The sequence below is a fragment of the Lichenostomus cassidix genome, chromosome 1Aa, assembly GCF_008360975.1.
Source record: "Lichenostomus cassidix isolate B80296 chromosome 1Aa, HeHo_3.0, whole genome shotgun sequence".
Taxonomy (NCBI): Eukaryota; Metazoa; Chordata; class Aves; order Passeriformes; family Meliphagidae; genus Lichenostomus; species Lichenostomus cassidix.
Genome location: NC_139480.1, coordinates 47,859,701 through 47,877,998, shown reverse-complemented (window position 1 = coordinate 47,877,998; position 18,298 = coordinate 47,859,701). Strand labels below are relative to the sequence as shown.

Below are 18,298 nucleotides of genomic sequence, written 5' to 3'. Positions count from 1 at the left end.
CGGTCACGGCCCGGCTCTCGGCGGCGCGGCGGGGAACGTTCTGCCAGCAGCAGCGGTGTCTGGCAGCCGCGTACTGCCCGTGCGGCGCTCTCCCCTCCGCTGTTGCCGCCCGCCTCAGCCGCGGCCCGGCTTTCCCCCCGCGGGCGAGGCAGGCGTTCTCCGCGGGCTCCTAAGCCGCCACGGCGGCGCTGATTGGCGGCGGGCGGTGACGGTGTCAGCGCGCGGCGGCGCGGCGCAGAGAGGTCCCGCGGCGCGGCTCGGCCATGTCGCGGCTGTCGCTCGTGCTGGCGGCCTGGCGCGGCGCCGCAGGTCAGACACCTTCCTCCTCCTCCCTCCGCGCCCCGCACCGCCACCGGCACCGCCACCGCCCCAATAGCGACACCGCTTGCCGCCCCTCCTGCGCCTCCGGGCCGCGGGGAAGCGCCTCTCCCGGCCCCGCAGCGGCAGCCCCGGTCAGGGCTGAATGCTAGGGGAGAACAGGCAATAATTTGAGAAATTAAACAACTCCTTCAAGGCGCTGCTTTATTTAAAGCCTGCTGTGTGGTCTCGTTGCGAGCTGCCCTGTTTGTGTGCTGTGTACGTGGGGAGGAGCAGTGAAAGCACCAGTTTTAAACTAGACTGCACAGAAAGCTGCGGATACATTTCACCGCCCGGGTCTCTAGTTAAGCATCACATAGTGAACGCTTCATGTTATATTAGTTGTCATGCATAAATGATCTTCAGTTAGAGCCTAATCGTACTGGCTCCCACAGCAAATCCGTGGTCTGTGTGTTTTGCTGCAAGCCTCAGAGTCTCAGCTCCCTGAAAGGCAGATGATTTGCTTGTGTTATCCTTGCTTATGCTAGTAAAGAGTTAATAGCATTTGTTGTAAGAATCCTGTGCCCTGCTGTGGCAGCACAAACTGATTTTGTAGTAGGCACATGGTAAGTAACATAAAGAGCAGCCACTTTCCAAAACATCTGATAGGTGTTTACCTTCTGACTGCCCTCTCCTTCCACGTGTCGTGATGAATTCAGCCACAAGCAGTTCTTCAACAGCAAAAGGATGTGACCGAGAATTCTAAAGTTTCTGACAATTCATTTTTAATTTTAGATTTCGTCTTACTGTGCCCAGTCCCAGCTCCCAGATGCATGCTTGTTGTTTTTCAAACCCACCTGCTTTGGCTGTGTGTGGATTTGGAAGTGGGATACATAACTATTTTGTTTGGCTAATGCTACTGCCATAGAAAGTCAGTACATAAACAGGGACTCTTGGGTGTCTCCCATACAGGAAAAGAAAATCACATGGCTCTATAAACCTGTGTTATTTTGATGAGCGAAATTTTTTGAAGACATAGTCAGGAAGAGACAATGTGCAGGTGTGGTGCTTGGAGCCATGTGGTGTTTGAGGGAAGCAAGGGAGGGAGAGCACTGAGTGTCTCATGAACACCAACTGTATGAATTGGGATGTGCAAACCAACAGAGCTTCCTGGGTTTTCTTGCTGGATTGTCATGTTTAGCATAAGTTAATTTCTTTCTATCTGTTCTATGAATATTTGATTGTCAGTTGAGTTGTGTGCACATTGTTTTATAAACTGTTATGATACACAACAAACAGACATATTCATTTCATAAAAGTGGACAAATGCTGGTAAGTCTGATGACTAGACTAAAGTTCTGCAGTTTCCAAACTGGAAAGGTTTTTGGTTTTTTTTTACCTTGACATGGTGCATTTCTTTTCCTCTAGTTTGCAAGTCATGTGCTCTCCGAAGATTCTCCATCCAGCCTGCCCAGCAGAAGAAGATTCCAAACCGGTATTTGGGGCAGCCCAGCCCCTTCACACACCCTCATCTGCTCAAACCAGGTGAGGTTTGGGTCCTGCATTAGCAATTCATTGATATTTTCTTGTCTCAGTTTTTCTGAGTGTATTGATTGTCATGTCTTTGCATGATAGAATTGTCTATAGTTTCCGCTGTTTATGATTACCTTCATTAGGCAGTAATTGTATTTAGTAGCTAATTTCCTTGTCTGAGATGATACTGATTCCAAAAATAGGCTTCACATGGGATAGCTTTCATAGCTTTTTACTTTTTTCTCATGGTGTACCCAGGGTTGTATACTTGGGTGTTGCAGACCTTTTGTGATAGTGGCATTTTGTGGGCTTGTCGTCCTCCAAATAAATATGGTTTTTATTAAGAGGGAGTCTTCTGTGCAAGCTGAGCTGTCAGAATGGTTCATATCCCATGTCTTGTGAGTATCAAAATAAAAGTGAATGGGGAGGAACACTGATAGATGGACACTACTTGTCTAAAGGATGTGTCCTGTTCAGAGGAGTATTCAGTATGAGGAAAAGGAGAAAAAGAGACTATGAAGTTAGACAGTAGTGATGGAACGTGAGGTTGTGCATGTTTTTTGAGATTAATGAAAATTAGCATGTAGATATGAGATGGCCACAATTAAATCCAAAATACCCAAAAAATAATTACAGCAAAAATACATTCAAGAATATGTCCAGGAAAACATTCTGTGTTCTTCCATGGGTGGGTATAAAGGGAGAGCAGGTGAATATGTATGTGTGTCTATATACACACACCTCTGTATTTAGTTGTAGAATAGTTCAGGTCAGAAGGAACCTCACAGAGTTGACAGGTTCCACCTGTGCTCAAAGCTGGGCTAACTTCTGCATTAGATCAGTTTGCTTAGGGCACTGATTGACAGCTCACAATAAATGAGGCTGACTCCTTAAAGTGCAGCTGGAACTGGAAGGGAATTCCAGCTGTCCTTAGTATTTTTCCATTTAACAAAGGAGAGGTGTTTTCCTTAAAGTAATATGACTTTTTTATTGCAACTACTGTTTTAAAAAGCAGATGCCTGTAATGCAAAGAGAGTTTCCAGGCCTCAGAGTTGGAAGACAGTTGGGATCCCCATGTTCTACCTCACTGCAGCTTCTGAAATTCACTGGGCTGTGGCAGTTAGAAAGATGACTGGAATGCAGTGGAACATAGGAAATTTGCAGTATGGTATTGCAGAATTCTGAGGCCAGATTGCATTAAAATAGTTTCTGTGTTCTCTGTCATTTCTACATTTACAGAGTAAAATAAATGTTTATTTTAAAAATGGTGGGTTTATTGGGTCTGTTTGGTTCATTTTGAAGACTTTTAGATCTAATAGGTATTGAGGATATAATTAGAACTTCCCCCTCCCACTGCACCCATGCAAGAATGCATGCAGTACAACTCAAATGTAAATTTTTGTTCTAGAGTTGTCACTGTGTAATATGTGAAAGAGGAAGAAAAGTTTATGAAAGTGAAAAGTTAACGGTATCAAAATGCAGTCTATGTTAAAGTAGGGCGTTAGCCAAAGTACTGATTGAAGCTCTTATATTAATTTAGATCATAATTAGGGAGTCTCACAATTTAAAAATACTTCATACTTACATACTTCAGCTGTTGTTGGTTGTCTTTCAACTTCAGTCTTATTTTGGTGAGTATCTTGATTGTTGTAGGTCATGTCTTTTGGGACTGGAGCATTTGTAAGTGTACCTTGATCTAAGAGATCGTTTGTTGAGTTAGTGTCACTAGAAATACAGTATTTAACTCTGGAAAAATCTGAATTTGTAAATTTTGAGAAAAGCTACGTATGCCCTGGAAAAGATCCCTTCTCATATCAGGAGTCTGACACCAGCCTGCAGTCCGTGGTTTGTTTCTGTGTGGAACAATCTTGTGACTGGTTAGACTCTGCAACCTCTGTGCTTCTGCCTGATCTCCCAGAATCTCTGACACTTAATCTACCCCTTGTGGTTTAGAAATAGGCACTTTGTAAGTTGACTTAGTGTGTATTTGAACAGACGTTCTAACTTTATCTGAGGAAATTAATGCTCAACCTCAGGAGACAAACTAATGTTCAATGTCCAGATGCTGTAAAACCCATCAGTTCTTCGCAGTCAAAGTTCAGTTTGCCTTTCCCCTTTTTTTTTTCACACATCTCTCTGCAAGCATTTGGATGTTTGTCTAAATTTACCAGGTTTTGTGATTTCTCCCTTTACACAGAAATAGGTAACACAACATCCAGTTGGTTAAAATCAATTTCTGTCTTTGCATGATGGAGAATCAGACTGAGTGAGGATGTACTGCAAGGATGGAAGCTGAAGAGGAGCAAGGGAAAGGCTTGTGAGGGATTACAATGATGCACATGGAAGGCATCAGGGAGTAGGCAGGAATCAGGCATGTGACTGAAAATATCCTGAGTGCTTTGAATTTCTCCATCTGATTTGTTTTGTATTTACAGGAGAGGTAACCCCAGGACTGTCACAGGTGGAATATGCTCTTCGCCGACACAAACTGATGATGTTGATCCAGCAGGAAGCCCATGGCCGGCATGGCTTGGACCACACAGTGATTCTGCTATCCAACCCCACATACTACATGAGCAATGACATCCCCTATATTTTCCACCAGGACACTAATTTCCTGTACCTCTGTGGGTTTCAGGAGCCTGACAGCATCCTGGTGCTGCAGAGCATTCCTGGCAAAGCACTGCCATCTCACAAGTCCATACTTTTTGTGCCCCGGAGAGATCCAAATCGAGAGCTGTGGGATGGGCCCAGATCAGGCCCAGATGGGGCACTTGCTCTCACAGGAGTAGATGAAGCTTACACCATTGAGGAGTTCAGGCACTTGGTGGCCAAGCTGAAAGGTAACAAAAAACAGAGAGGGAATGAGATGTGGTTTGCAGAGTATGGGTTTGGGAGGTGGTCTGTGACATCAGTTCAAGACTAAAATGAACTTGGGGAGGTGCAGGGAGATGCTTGTGACAAAGGCAGGTGGAAGTTCATGTTAGCTTGTTGAGGGCCACCAATGGATATGTAGTTTTGAAAAATTTTTAATTTCTTGTGTATCCATGTGAATGCCAGTCTGCACATCCATGAAATATTAAGGAACGGGATAAGCAAGACCATGTTACTGTATTAGTCATATGTGTTTGCTGACAGAGCCAGAACCAGATGAAGTATAGGAAACTTGGAGGCTTTTTATTCATAGTAGACTTGGAAAATGATCCACACAGGGAGCTTGTTAGTCCACTCATATTTAGCTAGATGGTGACTTGCCCTTGAAATACAAACACTGCTGTCCTTTAGAAATATTCTTCTGCATCTAACATCACCATGTAGCCTCAATACTTATAATCCAGGGGGAACTTAAATGCATTATAAAATGAAGCTGAAGAAGGCTTATGACAATATAATAAGGACAACTGTGATTGTGGAGGGGTCACACAACTAGAGAGAGAGAATTCTGGAGTATTAAATACCATCTTGGAATCTAGTTATTTTGATTCAAAAAAGAATGTCTTGAAAATAGGTAAGTCACAGGGCAAAGGATGATAAAAAATGGTGTGAAATGCATGTGAGATACATGCTGAGCAAACCCACCCAGCTAGAAAAAGAGAAAGCAAAGGAACAAGGGTAGGTATGAGATGTGTATAGTTGGGGAAAGCACAGAGAGGATGACTGTGATGATTAATTGTTGATTAATTGTTGATTAATTTTTGATTAATGATTAATTTTTCTTAATTTAAAAACAAAGGGAGCACTGAATGAAATTATCACATGGCAGGTTTTGTCACCTTTTAAGTTGTAGATCATTCATGGAAAATTTGGAATGTCAAAAGGGAGTCAGAAGTTTGTAATTCTATAGGGGAGAGGTGCATGAAAAGCAGTAAATCAGCCAAGGGAAATACTCTAATAAATGCCCAGTTTCTTAGACACATTTTGTAAGCACCTGCTAATGGTTACTGTCACCAAAGAAGGAGAGCCTAGGTGGACATCAGCAGTGACTCACCATGGCTTTTCTACTCATTTGCATATAAAATGTCCTGTGGCGAGAACGTGGGTGCTAGCTGATGTTCTGAATACATTTTCCACGTGGGTAAATGTGTTTGTTCTCAGTAAGCTCATCTTCTTTGCATGGCTGAAATAAACAGTTGTTCCCCCTAGTGTTCTGAAGATGTTGATGATGACCTTGATTCCATGCAAAAAGGTAAATTGCCTTCCACCCTCAGTGTGGACAGGCTGAATGGGAGAACGATGCAAAAGGTGCACTGTGATTTGATGCCTGTTTAGTTTACACAAGTGCAACTCTGAATGGATCTGGGCCTGATGCATATATTCAGTGATGGTTGTAAACCCCATTATTTGCCCAGAAGTGGTGATTTGTCACCAAATCTACGTGCTATGAATTGGTAGTCTTCCAGACTTAGAAGAGATTGCTGGTATTATGTGACAATGAAAGTGTCTATATGGTCTGCCAAAGTATATTCAGAGAAAATTATTTTTCTTAAATATAGCAGTAAATCTGGTTTAGGAGGAATGAGCTTGTTTGGTATGGGGAGGATGTTTCTACATATAATTTTGTCTGTGTCAGCTTTTGTTTTGTATTCCAGGTGAGTCAAACATGGTCTGGTATGACTTGAGAAAACCAGTGCATACAGAGCTGCACTCTGACTACATGCAGCCCCTGGCTGAGATAAAAGCTCGGAGCAAGAACCACATCCAGGGCGTTCGACATCTCGTGCAAAAGCTTCGGCTGATCAAATCCCCTGCAGAGATTGAGAGGATGAAGATAGCTGGACGGGTGACAGCAGAGGTAAAGGGGTTGTGTGCTCTCCAAATGAACCAGTGCATTCCATTGATGAGGTGACATGGGCTGGAAGGAGAGCTTTGGTCTAATCTGTTACTGAACTGCTCTTATCTCAACCACTGGCTGGGCTTGGCTTCCTCCACAGGACAAGGAGAAATGGGAAGACTTCTTGGACTACCATATTCTCTCGATTTGCATAACTCCAGTGAAGACAAGCCAGCAGCTGCTGGATTTTGTTTAAAAGCAATATCTATTCAGGGCTAGTTTTTTCACTGGCTTCCCAGCTTACCCTCTGCTTCTCCAGATAATTTTCTTTCACATCTTTTCTGTTTATTTTGAGGAAACAGGATTTTTATGAAGACATTGCCTATATATGTGTCTGCATTGCCCCTTCTCTCTCAAATGCCTTTTGAACTCATTGGCCAGTTTTAAACAAATCTGAAAGATACTTCAAATGCAATTATGTTTTTGTAAATATTATTAAAATAGAGAGCCAAACAGAAAAGAGAGGCACAGTTTGCCCTTTTTTGAAGGAAAAGCTGCATAAGGCAATCCTGTTGTACATCAGGGAATCCATAAATGAGACAGCTTCTGAAATGCCTAACCATGGGATCAGCCACAATCGTCTAATCTTTTTTTTCCCAAAAACTAGAGTCAATCAGCCCCTAAATACATTTTCCTAGGGAACAGAGCTTAACTGGTTCTAGTCTTGACAACAGTTTCACCAGAGAAGTTGGTGAAACCCTTTGGTTCTGGGCCAGCTGATTTTAGGTCTTCTTCAAAAGATAGCAGGTGGAAAAAAGCATTTCCCTCACATTCAGGCTCCTTTGCTAACTGAAAATCCCTTCTTTTTCATAGGCTTTCACAGAGACAATGTTTGCCAGTAAATCCCCAGTGGATGAAGCCTTCCTGTATGCAAAGGTTAGTATTTTGTGGCTGGAAGTGAGATACAAGGGCTGGAGGTTGGTTATCCTTCCAGGAAACCAGAAATGTCAGATTTCTATATCATATATCTCCCACTGTAGCACATTTTTTCTTCGCCCAGGTTTTGTGGTTCCTTGGACGTGCAGAAGAGTCAGTGTCAAGAATTCTTTAGCTATACTTCCTGTGCCCTTATGTAAGGAGTGTAGCAGTTGTCTAAGTTTTATCTCTGTTGATGTCTTTTTGTACTATATTGAAATGCAAAACCTGCTAAACAATCAGAGGTAAAGTTATTACTTTATCCCATAATACAGGTCTGTTGTATGAAATTTAATTAGTTAAAACACCTGTTTGTAAAGCCTGCTTCTCTTGCCTCTAGCCTCTTACTACATCAGATTACCACAGCCATCTTGAAGCAGTTTAGATGCCTCTCAGTTACAAAATAAGGACTAATTGGCCTGCATATTTGGTAAGGAGCTTTGTAAGGAGTTGCAGTGAGATGCCTGTTTGAGAAACATCAGCAGGATTTGACCCTCTGTTACGACATGGATGGGCCTGTGCTGACATGGCACTGGGTAGTACTGAATTGTAAAAACTACTTTAATTAAAGTGTATTTTACAGGTCAATTTTTCTCTCCAGACCAGGATCATAAAAACTCCTTTGCTCCATGTAGGCATCCTGGAGTGTTCTGTCCCATGTGGGTTTGGTAATCATAGAAAAGACATGCTATTAATATATTGAGGGTCTTTATAGATGTGAATTTATTAATTTCCATACTTTCATAAGCTTCGTCATTCAAAAAAGGTAAAGATCTCAAGCCTTATGGTGCCTTTTTCTTCTATCCCCTCAGACATCAAGGTGGTGCATGCTTTCAAACCTTCTAAGTTCAGCAGTTGTGAAAATAGATACTGCTGTAAATCTGCTGGTACTTTGCAATTTTGAAAGACAGCAACAAACCATGACTATTGTCGTATTGGTATATAGGATCTTGGAAAATTCGCAAAGTTATATGGAAAATAAGAGCAAATTATATGTAAAATATATGTATATAAGAACAAATCCTCATCTGGATGTATGACAATGTAATGAATGTTTGAGACAGTATGGAACAGCTTATACCAGAAAGAACTTCCCTGAAACCAGATACGGGCTTACAAAACTCTTGAAAAGTGGATAGTTCTGTATTTTTTCTCCTCCAGAACTCTTGGAAAACATTCAAGACTACTTTCATTTGGTAAACTTACTTTCCAGTTTTACTTTGTGTTGTACAGATTAAGAAAACAGGTGTAGGACATGAAATATTATGGCCCTAGGGCAGTAAATCACCTGCATCAGCACTAACAGTTTCCTTTTCTCTGAATTGTTACTCCAGTTTGAATTCGAGTGCCGAGCTCGTGGTGCTGACATCTTGGCATATCCCCCTGTTGTTGCTGGTGGCAACAGATCCAACACTTTGCACTATGTGAAGAACAATCAGCTCATCAAGGTAACCTGTGTGCTGTCCAGTAACTTGAAATGCAGTGCTGTAACACAGATATATGTTCCCTAGCTGCTCTTTGTTTTGACTGAACAGATCAAAGCACTTAAATACATATTTTTTAAGTGAGCAAGTAAAAAGCATCCTTCTCTGGTCAATTTTACGGTCAGTGGCAGATTTAACTTGTCTTTCTTTCCTCTCAGTGCTTGCTGCAGTATTTTCTGAGCAGCGTAAGGATTTGCAAACAAAGTTGCAGATAATTTAGTGAACATGCCTGCTCTCACAACAGCATGCAGTGCTGGGTGCCTCACAAAAAAGAGGAGCCAGTGTCACAGGCAGAGCAAAGGCACCAGAGAGGATCTTCTGCTGTCACTTGCTTGGCCTTGCAACATAAGGGGCAAAGTGCATTCCTGCTTTGGTAAAGCTGAAAAGCATTTTGGTTCCATGTAGTCCAGCAAAGCAGGAAAGGGGAACAAGTAGGGAAAGGATCAGCTTTAAATGTCAAGAGGTGGAACATGTTTTGTCTTATTTTGAAGATTCTCATTGAATTGGGTCCTTTCCAGCTTTCCTGACAATAGACCTTTAGATTCAGATAAGCATTTTCAAGAGCAGTATTCCCTCACTGCTCTGGTCACTATTTAGTTTTCAGAGGAGCATGTTTTTCCTCTGTCTTAATGCACGATGAAACTTTCCCACTAGCATTGTCTCTTCTTGAAGCTGGCATGCTAGCAGACCTTGAAATGATCTGCAGAGACAAATGTACAAAAGATATGACAAGCTGCTTTTGGCAGAAAGAAGCCTCCTTTGTTGTTCTGTCATCCAAGGTCAGACATGCTGACGTAACTCCAGTTGCCTCTTTTAAAGTTGTTCAGTTAAATGACTGTCACTTGTTTTTTTTTTAAACTATTAAGTAGGAGGTTAAACCCATAAACTTGATTCTCTCTTTTCCTTTGTGTGTTGCTTCCTGCAGATCTTGTTTCCAAATAGGCTAACAAAGTGTCTAATTTGGGAGGTATCTGAATGTTTCATTCAGTCTTCTGCTTAAAGGGTTCTGCTTTTAAGAAAGAGGACAAACACAACATGGGGCATTTACTGGACAATCAACCAGAGGCTGAATTCCCTTAGTCAATAAATTGTTACTTAGCTTGTGTAATTGCTTGGAAGATGGCAGGTGCTGTAATTTCAGATTTGCTTTCAAGAATTGAGCCAACTTTTCTGAAAAAGTTAAAAAGTACCATTTAAATGGATAGTTAATGGCCTATTCAGTGGGGTAGTGAGATCTGCTCACTCAGGCTTATCTGCTGTGTGTCTCTATGTGCTGCTTAAGTGTACACAATGATAGTGGCTAGCACTGGAAGTAGCACTAGCAGTGAAATTCTGCTTCTTTATTCTTTCCCTTAAGGTGCTATAATTATTCCTTGTCATTCCACATCGTGTTTGCTGGCACAGTAATTGATCTGTGGAATGAATCTCTACAAGTAGGGTAAATCTATAGAGAATTTAATCCAAACCTTTTGAAGATCTTTCTGCTCTATTTGCTGTTAGCCCCTTTAAGGAGGGAAAGCAAGGCAGTGGTTTTTTTCCCAGCCCTTTGTCTTTCTTCTGTGTGACTTTTTGGGAGATGTGTAGTCAGTGATTTAATTGATACAGAACAGTTTTGCTGAAGTGAATTGGAGAATCACATCACCAAAAGTTTTTGCTTCATCACCAGATAGGTTCAGAAAGATGTTAGAGCAGCCAAGTCCTAGAAGAGGAAGGGGAAGGTAGTACAAGCTATTCACCAGTGATTTACAGGAGTGATTCACTGTCAGATTTTGTGAGACTAAGTGATTTTGCTGGGTCCTCATATCCTGTGACAAGGCTAAACTTCTAGCTGTTAGTGATCCCGTGGGGAGCTCAGAAATAATGTTTTTGTTGCAAACTTCCTCTGTCTCAGTCACTGTAGCAGAGAACTTCTAGTGAAAGGAGTCATAGGCATAATTTGCTGATCCAGGTGTGAATGGGGCTCATGTCTCAGAGAGCACAATAGTTCCAAGCAAATGTCTTTTTCTTTTACTCCAAAATATTTGAAAATCCGCGTGTTAAAAGTTCAGACAGTAGGTAAGCATAACAGCCAGAGACTATGTTGCAAAGAAACAATCCAACTGGAATAGCTATTTATAAACAGTAGTACCTCAGGTATTACTCTTTAAAAGGAATTCACATTTCTGCAGCTGCTTTGTGAAAACAGAAGCATAACCTCTTTTTTTGCTCAGTCAGAAAAATCAGTTAATAGCTGGACTGAACTACATTCTTTCCTGTTATTCTCCAGGATGGTGAACTGGTCTTGCTAGATGGTGGATGTGAGTTTTCCTGCTATGTGAGTGACATCACACGTACCTGGCCTGTCAATGGAAGGTATGGTGCAATAAGTTTTTTTGATATTTTTTGATAAGTTCTTAAATAATTAATGGAATGAGTGTGTGTTTAATCATAGTTTTACCATGTCCTATTCTGTGGTACTTCAGAGTAATCAAATTTTATAAAATAATCGTTCAGCTGTATTCCCCACTGCCTCATTAATTACTGCATGAATATGTGTGATTATTGCTATTTTCAGCTATTACAGCATGCTTAAAGTGCAGAGAGGGCTTTTGTACATTCAGCTGTGGCTGACTCCAGTTGTGTGTAAGAAAACAGGAGTTCTAGTTTATGTGTACATAGCTGTGCCAGCTGTTAATTTGCTGGTGTGATGTTGCTGTGCTTTTGTTTGATTCCTGTATGTTTTGTCTAAAGTGCATTGTTTTTCCTGCAGTAGCTGTGCCTTGCTTTGCTTGAGGTTTAGGTTCTCAGCTGAGAAACCCTACACTGTGTTGAAGGGTGTGTTGCAGTGATGCTTTGTCTGGCCTTTCATACAAGGAGATAGTTACTTTGCTTTCTGATTTTCCCCTGCTCCACCCTTGCACTAAATCTGTCCCCAAAATAGGTTCTGGGTAGAGATTTAGTAGTAAGATACTCCTTTGCTCAATGCTCTTCAGGTTCACTAAACCCCAAGCAGAACTTTATCAAGCTGTCCTGGATATCCAGAAGTCCTGCTTGAGCCTCTGTTCCCCAGGCATGAGTCTGGAAAATATCTACAGCCTCATGCTGAGCCTTATTGGACAGAAACTGAAAGACTTGGGTGTCCTGGAGAGCAGCATCACTGACAGCCATTTCTTCAAGGTATTTTAAGGTTTTTTACGCCAGTTTACCCCTATTAATCCTAATTGTTTTATCCTTGGGTAGTGTCAACAGCTTTAGTTTGGTCAGGAATGTGCTTTCAAGGGTTCTCATTGTTGCCACACGCTGCTTTAATTCGTGTTGTGGGCTGGTCTCAGCACAGGAATGAACTTCTCTGAGACAGGGCTAAATCCAAGATGCAATTCAACCGTTTGGTGCACAGTTTGGTCTGAAGTAACCCCCTGTCTTGTGTGCACATAGTATGAATATTAGTTCCTTGGCTGTTTCGCTTTGCAGATCCATTCCCATTGCTCTGCACTACTTGCCAGTGCAGAAACAGCTTTAGAGCACAGTCTGAAGGGAGCTACAGGGACATGGGCACTAGCACAAGATTCCAGATCCAGGGCTGGCTGCAAGCAGTTACTCATAGTTTTGTGAAATGTTTAACATCACATAAATCTGCAGTGACACCAAAAGGTGGAGCCTATTCTCAGTCATTCCACCTGCTGCCTCTTCTGCAGCATTTTGTGTTAGTACTGGGATTCACAGAGCCACCTGGTAAATAAGACTGGCAAACTGGTCTGCCTTAGAGCTGAACCTGCAGATGAATAGGATTAGTTTGCAGTTAGAGAAGTTTATCCAGTCACTTTCCCTGCAAAGGTGCATGACTGCTGATGCAAATAGTGCAAAGATGGCGGAATCAGATGACGGCGCTGCCGCTTTTGGCAGCCGGACAGGTTCCTGCCGGATTTAGTTGTCCTGCGGTGCCATGGCAGGATTCTCGAGGCGGAGCAGTCGTGCCGGGTTCTCCCGGCAGGTGGCAGCACAGGCAGCCGGGAGCAGCGCCTGCGGCTCAGCGCCCTGGCAATGGGCAGCGTGGGGCAGGAAGGAGTTCTCCCAGTTCCTGCTCGGGAGGGAAGGAGACTAGGATGGTGCCCGTGCCCTGTAGAGGTGGATTAATATCATGCTGTAGCTACTGAATGAAATCGGGACAACATTCACTGTGCTGTGCATAGGAGGCTGAAGACTTTGCCACAGCCCGGAGCAGCTGTATCCACTGCTGCCAGTTGTCAGGGTCTGCTGATGGGAGTCATGCAGGGCTTCGATGTGTAAGGGAGGGAAAGGATTGGGGCAGCAAAGCTCAGTGAGTTGCAAATTAACATCTTGCCTGACATGCTGAGATGGTGATGGGTTTGGGCTGTTCTTTTCAGCAAGGGGGAAAGGCCATCTGCAATGTGCTCATAATAGACACCTGATGATGGTGGCTTTTAAGGGCCATCCAGTTCTGGTAAACGCAAGGCAGCCCCTGATGACCTAGTCATGGCAGTAAGGCTGCTAGTTAAGCACATAACTATTGTGTCTCTTTTCCCTATCTTGTATTGGAACAAGTTGAGCTGTGTTTCACTGCCTCTGTGACACTGGTTCTGTCTTCTGTTAGGCTGTTCGAAAGTACTGCCCACACCATGTGGGCCATTACTTGGGCATGGATGTTCATGATACCCCAGATATATCCCGATCGCTCCCGTTCCAGCCAGGCATGGTGATAACCATTGAACCAGGTAAAAGCAGCCAGTGGTGGACAGAAACATGCGACACTGAGGGTAACAGTATTGCTTTTCAGTAGTTAGTTGGTCCTGCAGACCAAAGCATTCAGGTCCTTTCTGGTGAAATTGGAAATTATAGCTGTGTTGGAAAGCCTTAAGTTGTCCCCCTTCCAAAGTCATTACAGTGCCAGAAAACCCATTTCTTTCCCAGACATAGCCAAGTTAGCGCATAGTGGGAGCAAACTCAGGAAGCAGAGTAGTGTAGAGCTCAGATGGTGCAGCACTGGTGAACTGCAGTGCAGAAAAACAGGGTCAATTCACTTGTGCTGCATTCTGCCACTTGTGCTGTGTTCCTGCCACTGAACTTCTACCAGTCACTGGTAGTGTGTCTCAAGCATTGCAGTCTGCAATTACAGGGATTCACAACTTAGCTTTGCGGATTAGGCATACTTTGATGAATCTTTCTTTCTGCTTGTCACTAGAATTGGAGCTGTCAGCTGGAAACTGATATCTAATGCTTGCCTCTTGTCTCTCTCTATTCAGAACATTGTTAAAATCATCATTGTGAATTTAACATTGAGAACAAGAAGTATGGAAAAGGCCAGGTGTAACTATGGAAGTTTTTATTAATGTGCTAATATCTGTAGGCACAGAGGGACACTTTCCTTTCTTTGCCCACCAACAGCCATGAGGGAGGGGAAAGAGAATAGCTTGCCATATTAAAAATTCTCAGGATCAAGCTCACCTTACATTGCTGAAAATCCAATCCGGCTCTCCTCATGGTGCAGTAAGAGAAAGGTGGTGTTCTGGAGAGTGTTATGTATTTTAATTCCCTTTCTTCTTTCAGGCATTTATATCCCTGAGGATGATGCGAGTGCTCCGGAGAGGTTTCGTGGCATTGGTGTGCGCATTGAGGATGATGTTGTGATAACAGAGGATGCACCTCTTGTCTTGTCTGCTGACTGTCCCAAGGAGATTTACCACATTGAGCAGATCTGTGGCCGCAGCTCATGATGCCCCATTTCTGCCTCTTCCACCCTTCCTGGGAGACACAGCCCTGCAGGGATACAGACCCCTGTAGCTGGCTGTAGTTGTCAAGTGATGGAGAGCTTGGACAGTTGATGGCTGTTTTCATGATGGGTTGGGCAGTGGAATGCAAAAGGCTTGGGTGCTGAGGAATGAAAAAGCAAAGCAACCTTTTCTGTGTACATTTTTCTTCTGATTTGTGCTAATGTTGAGCTCTTGTAGGACATGGGAGTGGATTCATCCCTCTGCTGTGTGGATCCATGTGTTCTGGGGCCCTTGGAGGGGTTGAATTTTGTCAGTGCCACCAGATGCATGGGCACAACTGCTGAGACCAAGGCCCCATTTTTTCCCCCTTAGCGTAGTTTCACAACAGTCAGATTTTAAAAATTAAGCTTTTATAAATGCTGGTTTGGGATAAGAAAGTGTCAGCTTCAGTTTTACTGAATCATGTAAGGAGGGAGTTTGGTAATCAGGAAGATGAGTTTGGTGGAGAGGTATCTGAAGCCAGTGGAGAATTCTCTTAGTATTTTAAGGATAAGGATGTGTTTAGTCGTTGTTCAGGCGTATGCAAAATAGGCCTGCTGCAGGGAAAAACACCTCGTCTGGTCTTCAACTTGTTGGAGTGTTTGGTAATTTCAAAAAGGACAAATAGGGCTCAGAAGGTTAGACATACCCATTCTTGCAGTCTTCCACATTCTCTTCCTTTTGTCCCAAAGATCCATTGCTTTCTCCTGCTCTGAGTCCCTACCCTTGGAAGCAAGGCTATGTTGATTATGCTGGACTCCACTGGTGAGCTATTGGTTGTCACCTAGCTGTGAGGTGTCCAGTTCTGGGACAGTCACAGTGCCTTTTTGGTTTATGCTTGCTGTATGCTCTAAGTGCCAGCAACTTCAGCAGTGTGTTTTTGAAGAGTCTACCATATGGTGAGTGTCAAGTCTCTACGTGGCTTTTATATGGAATTTAATGGAATTTAAAGTAATTCTTCTTTTCTGAACTCTGAGGGCATGCTAAGATGCCAAGAAGGATTTTGCCAAGTCCTCTGATAATATTTTTGAGGCAACTGGAACTGTGATTAGGGGCTAGGCTGGGTAAGGAGTAAAGAGAAGAGTTTTCTACCCTCAACATCAGCCTATTACCCAGGCAATTGTATGCTATAGTAAATACACCTACTAGAGCCAAGCACAGCATCTGTGTATTTACTGAAAATACTTTTACAGTCAGGTATTTAACATGTCCGAAAAATGCCTCTCATCAGAGTATCTCCTGTTATTTACATTTGCTGTTGCATCACCTTACTTCCTTTCTTATGGTAGCTTTCAGTGCTCTTCATCTGTTATTCTGAATTTTCTTTCTCTTCTCTTCCTAGATTGTCTATTTTTGACCCACTATGTCACTGCTTCCTAATCCATTTTACTTTCTTATCAACGTCACTGCCTCTACCCTGGTTTGGCCTAATTCCCCACAGTGAATGTAGCCAGAAGCATGTTGGGAAGGTGGTCAGAGTTCTGGAGTTCAACCTATGGCTCTTTTGCTGTGTAATCTCTAGCAAAATCTTTACTTTTTCCCCCCTCTTCTTTGTTCTTGTTGTTTTTTCTGTGTTTCATTGCACTTAGTGAAGGCCAAGTGGGCAGTGTCTTGCATCTCTCAGTGCATTTAATGTGGGCTGGGTGCATGCACTGGGCTTTGAATTTGGGCACCTGAAAGCCAGCCAAAATATGACATAATTTTATTTTCTAAACATGACAAAAATAAACACTTTTACAGGGTTTAGTGTATCATGTTTCACTTATTTAAGAAAATCTGCTAATATCTGATGGCACCGCTGGTTAAATACTCCTGTTGCAGTGATAGCTACAGCCTAAAATGTTAAGTGGAAGGTTTCCTAAGTATGAACACAGACCTGATGAATACTTTTGATGCTATTCTGATCTGTAATACATTTGTTGTTCCAATTACACCTGTTAGAGCCATATCAACTGGGCTAAATCTTGGGGATTTTGGAACTATGTAAGCTGCTTAAAATAACATTAATCTGAGAGATATGTGTGGGGGCTGATCTGCACATCTGCCCATGCATCTAACAGAGTTAATAATTGTACTTACTGTAAATAAGCCTTTAAAATGCATATATAAAAAATTATTTTTAAAATAAAACAATTTGTAGAAAGTCATTTCTCAGGCCATCAAGTTGCATGCTGTTGAATAGGTACATGCACCTCCAAAAACAGCTTTATTTTTCAGGGAGATTTATAAATTGTGTGTGACCTGTCTTGGACTTGAAAGAGCACTGTCAAATGTACACACACACACTAATTCCTACTCCTCTCAGGAAAATCCTTCAACTTGTAAACACCAATAGATCTTATGAATGCTGCAGATGGATGTTTCTGTTAGTAAAGAAGTGTTTGTGACTCTGCTGAGTGGAAAGTAATGGATCTGCTGGGGCTGCTGAGACCCACCATGCTGAGTGTGTCTGATTTAGGCCATGCATATTCTGTAATTCTTCCTTCTGTTCCATATTCTGTAATGCTTCCACTGTGTTCAGCCATTCTTTCAGCATAAAATGCTGCTGTTTTGAATAAATTTTTCCATGTAAAGGGTGCATTTTGCAGAAGGTATTAAATCTGTGTCCTATGAACTTAGATTTCTGAAGGCTTTTTTCTCACTTGTTGCAGAGATGAATAATCTGTTACCTACTCACATGCTGCAGTGTCCCTTGCAAACAACCAAAGCTTTGAATATTTTACATGACCTTCATCAAGAAACTCCAAAGAGCTTGGTTCTTTGGCTGCAGGCATGGCACATACTTGTGGTCTATCTCCCCTGTCGCTGATCCCATCCTGCCAGAGCTACTGTCTGCCTCTGCCACAGAAGAGGTTCCTCGCTCCAACCACTTGGGTGCAGGAGCAGCTCTCAGTGGTGCCACAAGTCGACAGCTGCTTGATGAGGGCGTTGGTGGGATCGAGGGGAGTGAAAGAGAAATTGAGGGATATGCCAGTTCACGTGGGGAGAGGTTTTAGTTCAGATGGCACAGGTCTTCAGGGCATCAGAGAGAAAATGAGAGCCAGCCACCCCCTATGGAGAAGTTGCTTTGCTTCCAGAGGAGCCCTGAGAGTTTTTGGTTTTCCCATTTCACCTACCAGGGAACTGCTTTGCCTTGCAGAGAACTAGTAAAGTCCTGTTGTTAAATACAGTCTGAGCAGAGGTACCAATTTGCAGATTTGCTGCTGTCATCAAAGTGGAATGAAATCTGACATTTAACACAATTTGGCATTCTACCTCTATGTGGAAAAATACAGTATGTCTTTCCTAAAATTGTGTTCGTTACTTTGCAAAGGAGCACGATGGTGTAGGAAGTAGCAAAGTAAGGTAAAGAGAATGGAGATGGAGGGTTTGGGAACTGTACAATGCAGTAAGAGAAGAATCAGGAAGAGGTTGTGATTTGGAGCTGTGGGGATGTGTGCAGGGGGATGGGAGAGCAGCGAGAGAACAACGGCATAAACTGGCTATTCAGT

At 42.7% G+C, this 18,298-nt stretch overlaps 1 protein-coding gene and 1 long non-coding RNA gene across 2 annotated transcripts; one reads left to right on the top strand and one right to left on the bottom strand.

Annotated features, from left to right (window-relative positions):
* The first annotated feature begins 85 nt into the window (after nucleotides 1–85).
* Nucleotides 86–17,425, top strand: XPNPEP3 (X-prolyl aminopeptidase 3). Its single transcript, XM_085048680.1, has 10 exons — nucleotides 86–309; nucleotides 1,726–1,842; nucleotides 4,266–4,673; nucleotides 6,420–6,622; nucleotides 7,475–7,537; nucleotides 8,911–9,024; nucleotides 11,327–11,412; nucleotides 12,033–12,216; nucleotides 13,652–13,772; nucleotides 14,605–17,425. The coding sequence occupies exons 1-10, from the start codon at nucleotides 264–266 to the stop codon at nucleotides 14,769–14,771; spliced, it is 1,509 nt and encodes a 502-aa protein (XP_084904806.1). The 5' UTR covers nucleotides 86–263; the 3' UTR covers nucleotides 14,772–17,425.
* On the bottom strand, nucleotides 506–4,269 carry LOC146443722 (uncharacterized). Its single transcript, XR_014849278.1, has 2 exons — nucleotides 3,416–4,269; nucleotides 506–2,299 (listed from the first exon to the last, which is right to left on the bottom strand). It is a non-coding gene; the product is annotated as an uncharacterized LOC146443722 (long non-coding RNA).
* Nucleotides 17,426–18,298: the final 873 nt, after the last annotated feature.

Bases quoted from the DNA above. Each gene is read 5' to 3' on its own strand.
- XPNPEP3 (XM_085048680.1), top strand. From the start codon at position 264: ATGTCGCGGCTGTCGCTCGTGCTGGCGGCCTGGCGCGGCGCCGCAG. The intron at 1,843-4,265 runs GTGAGGTTTGGG...TTGTATTTACAG, and splicing joins CCCTCATCTGCTCAAACCAG to GAGAGGTAACCCCAGGACTG. The intron at 4,674-6,419 runs GTAACAAAAAAC...TTTGTATTCCAG, and splicing joins CTTGGTGGCCAAGCTGAAAG to GTGAGTCAAACATGGTCTGG.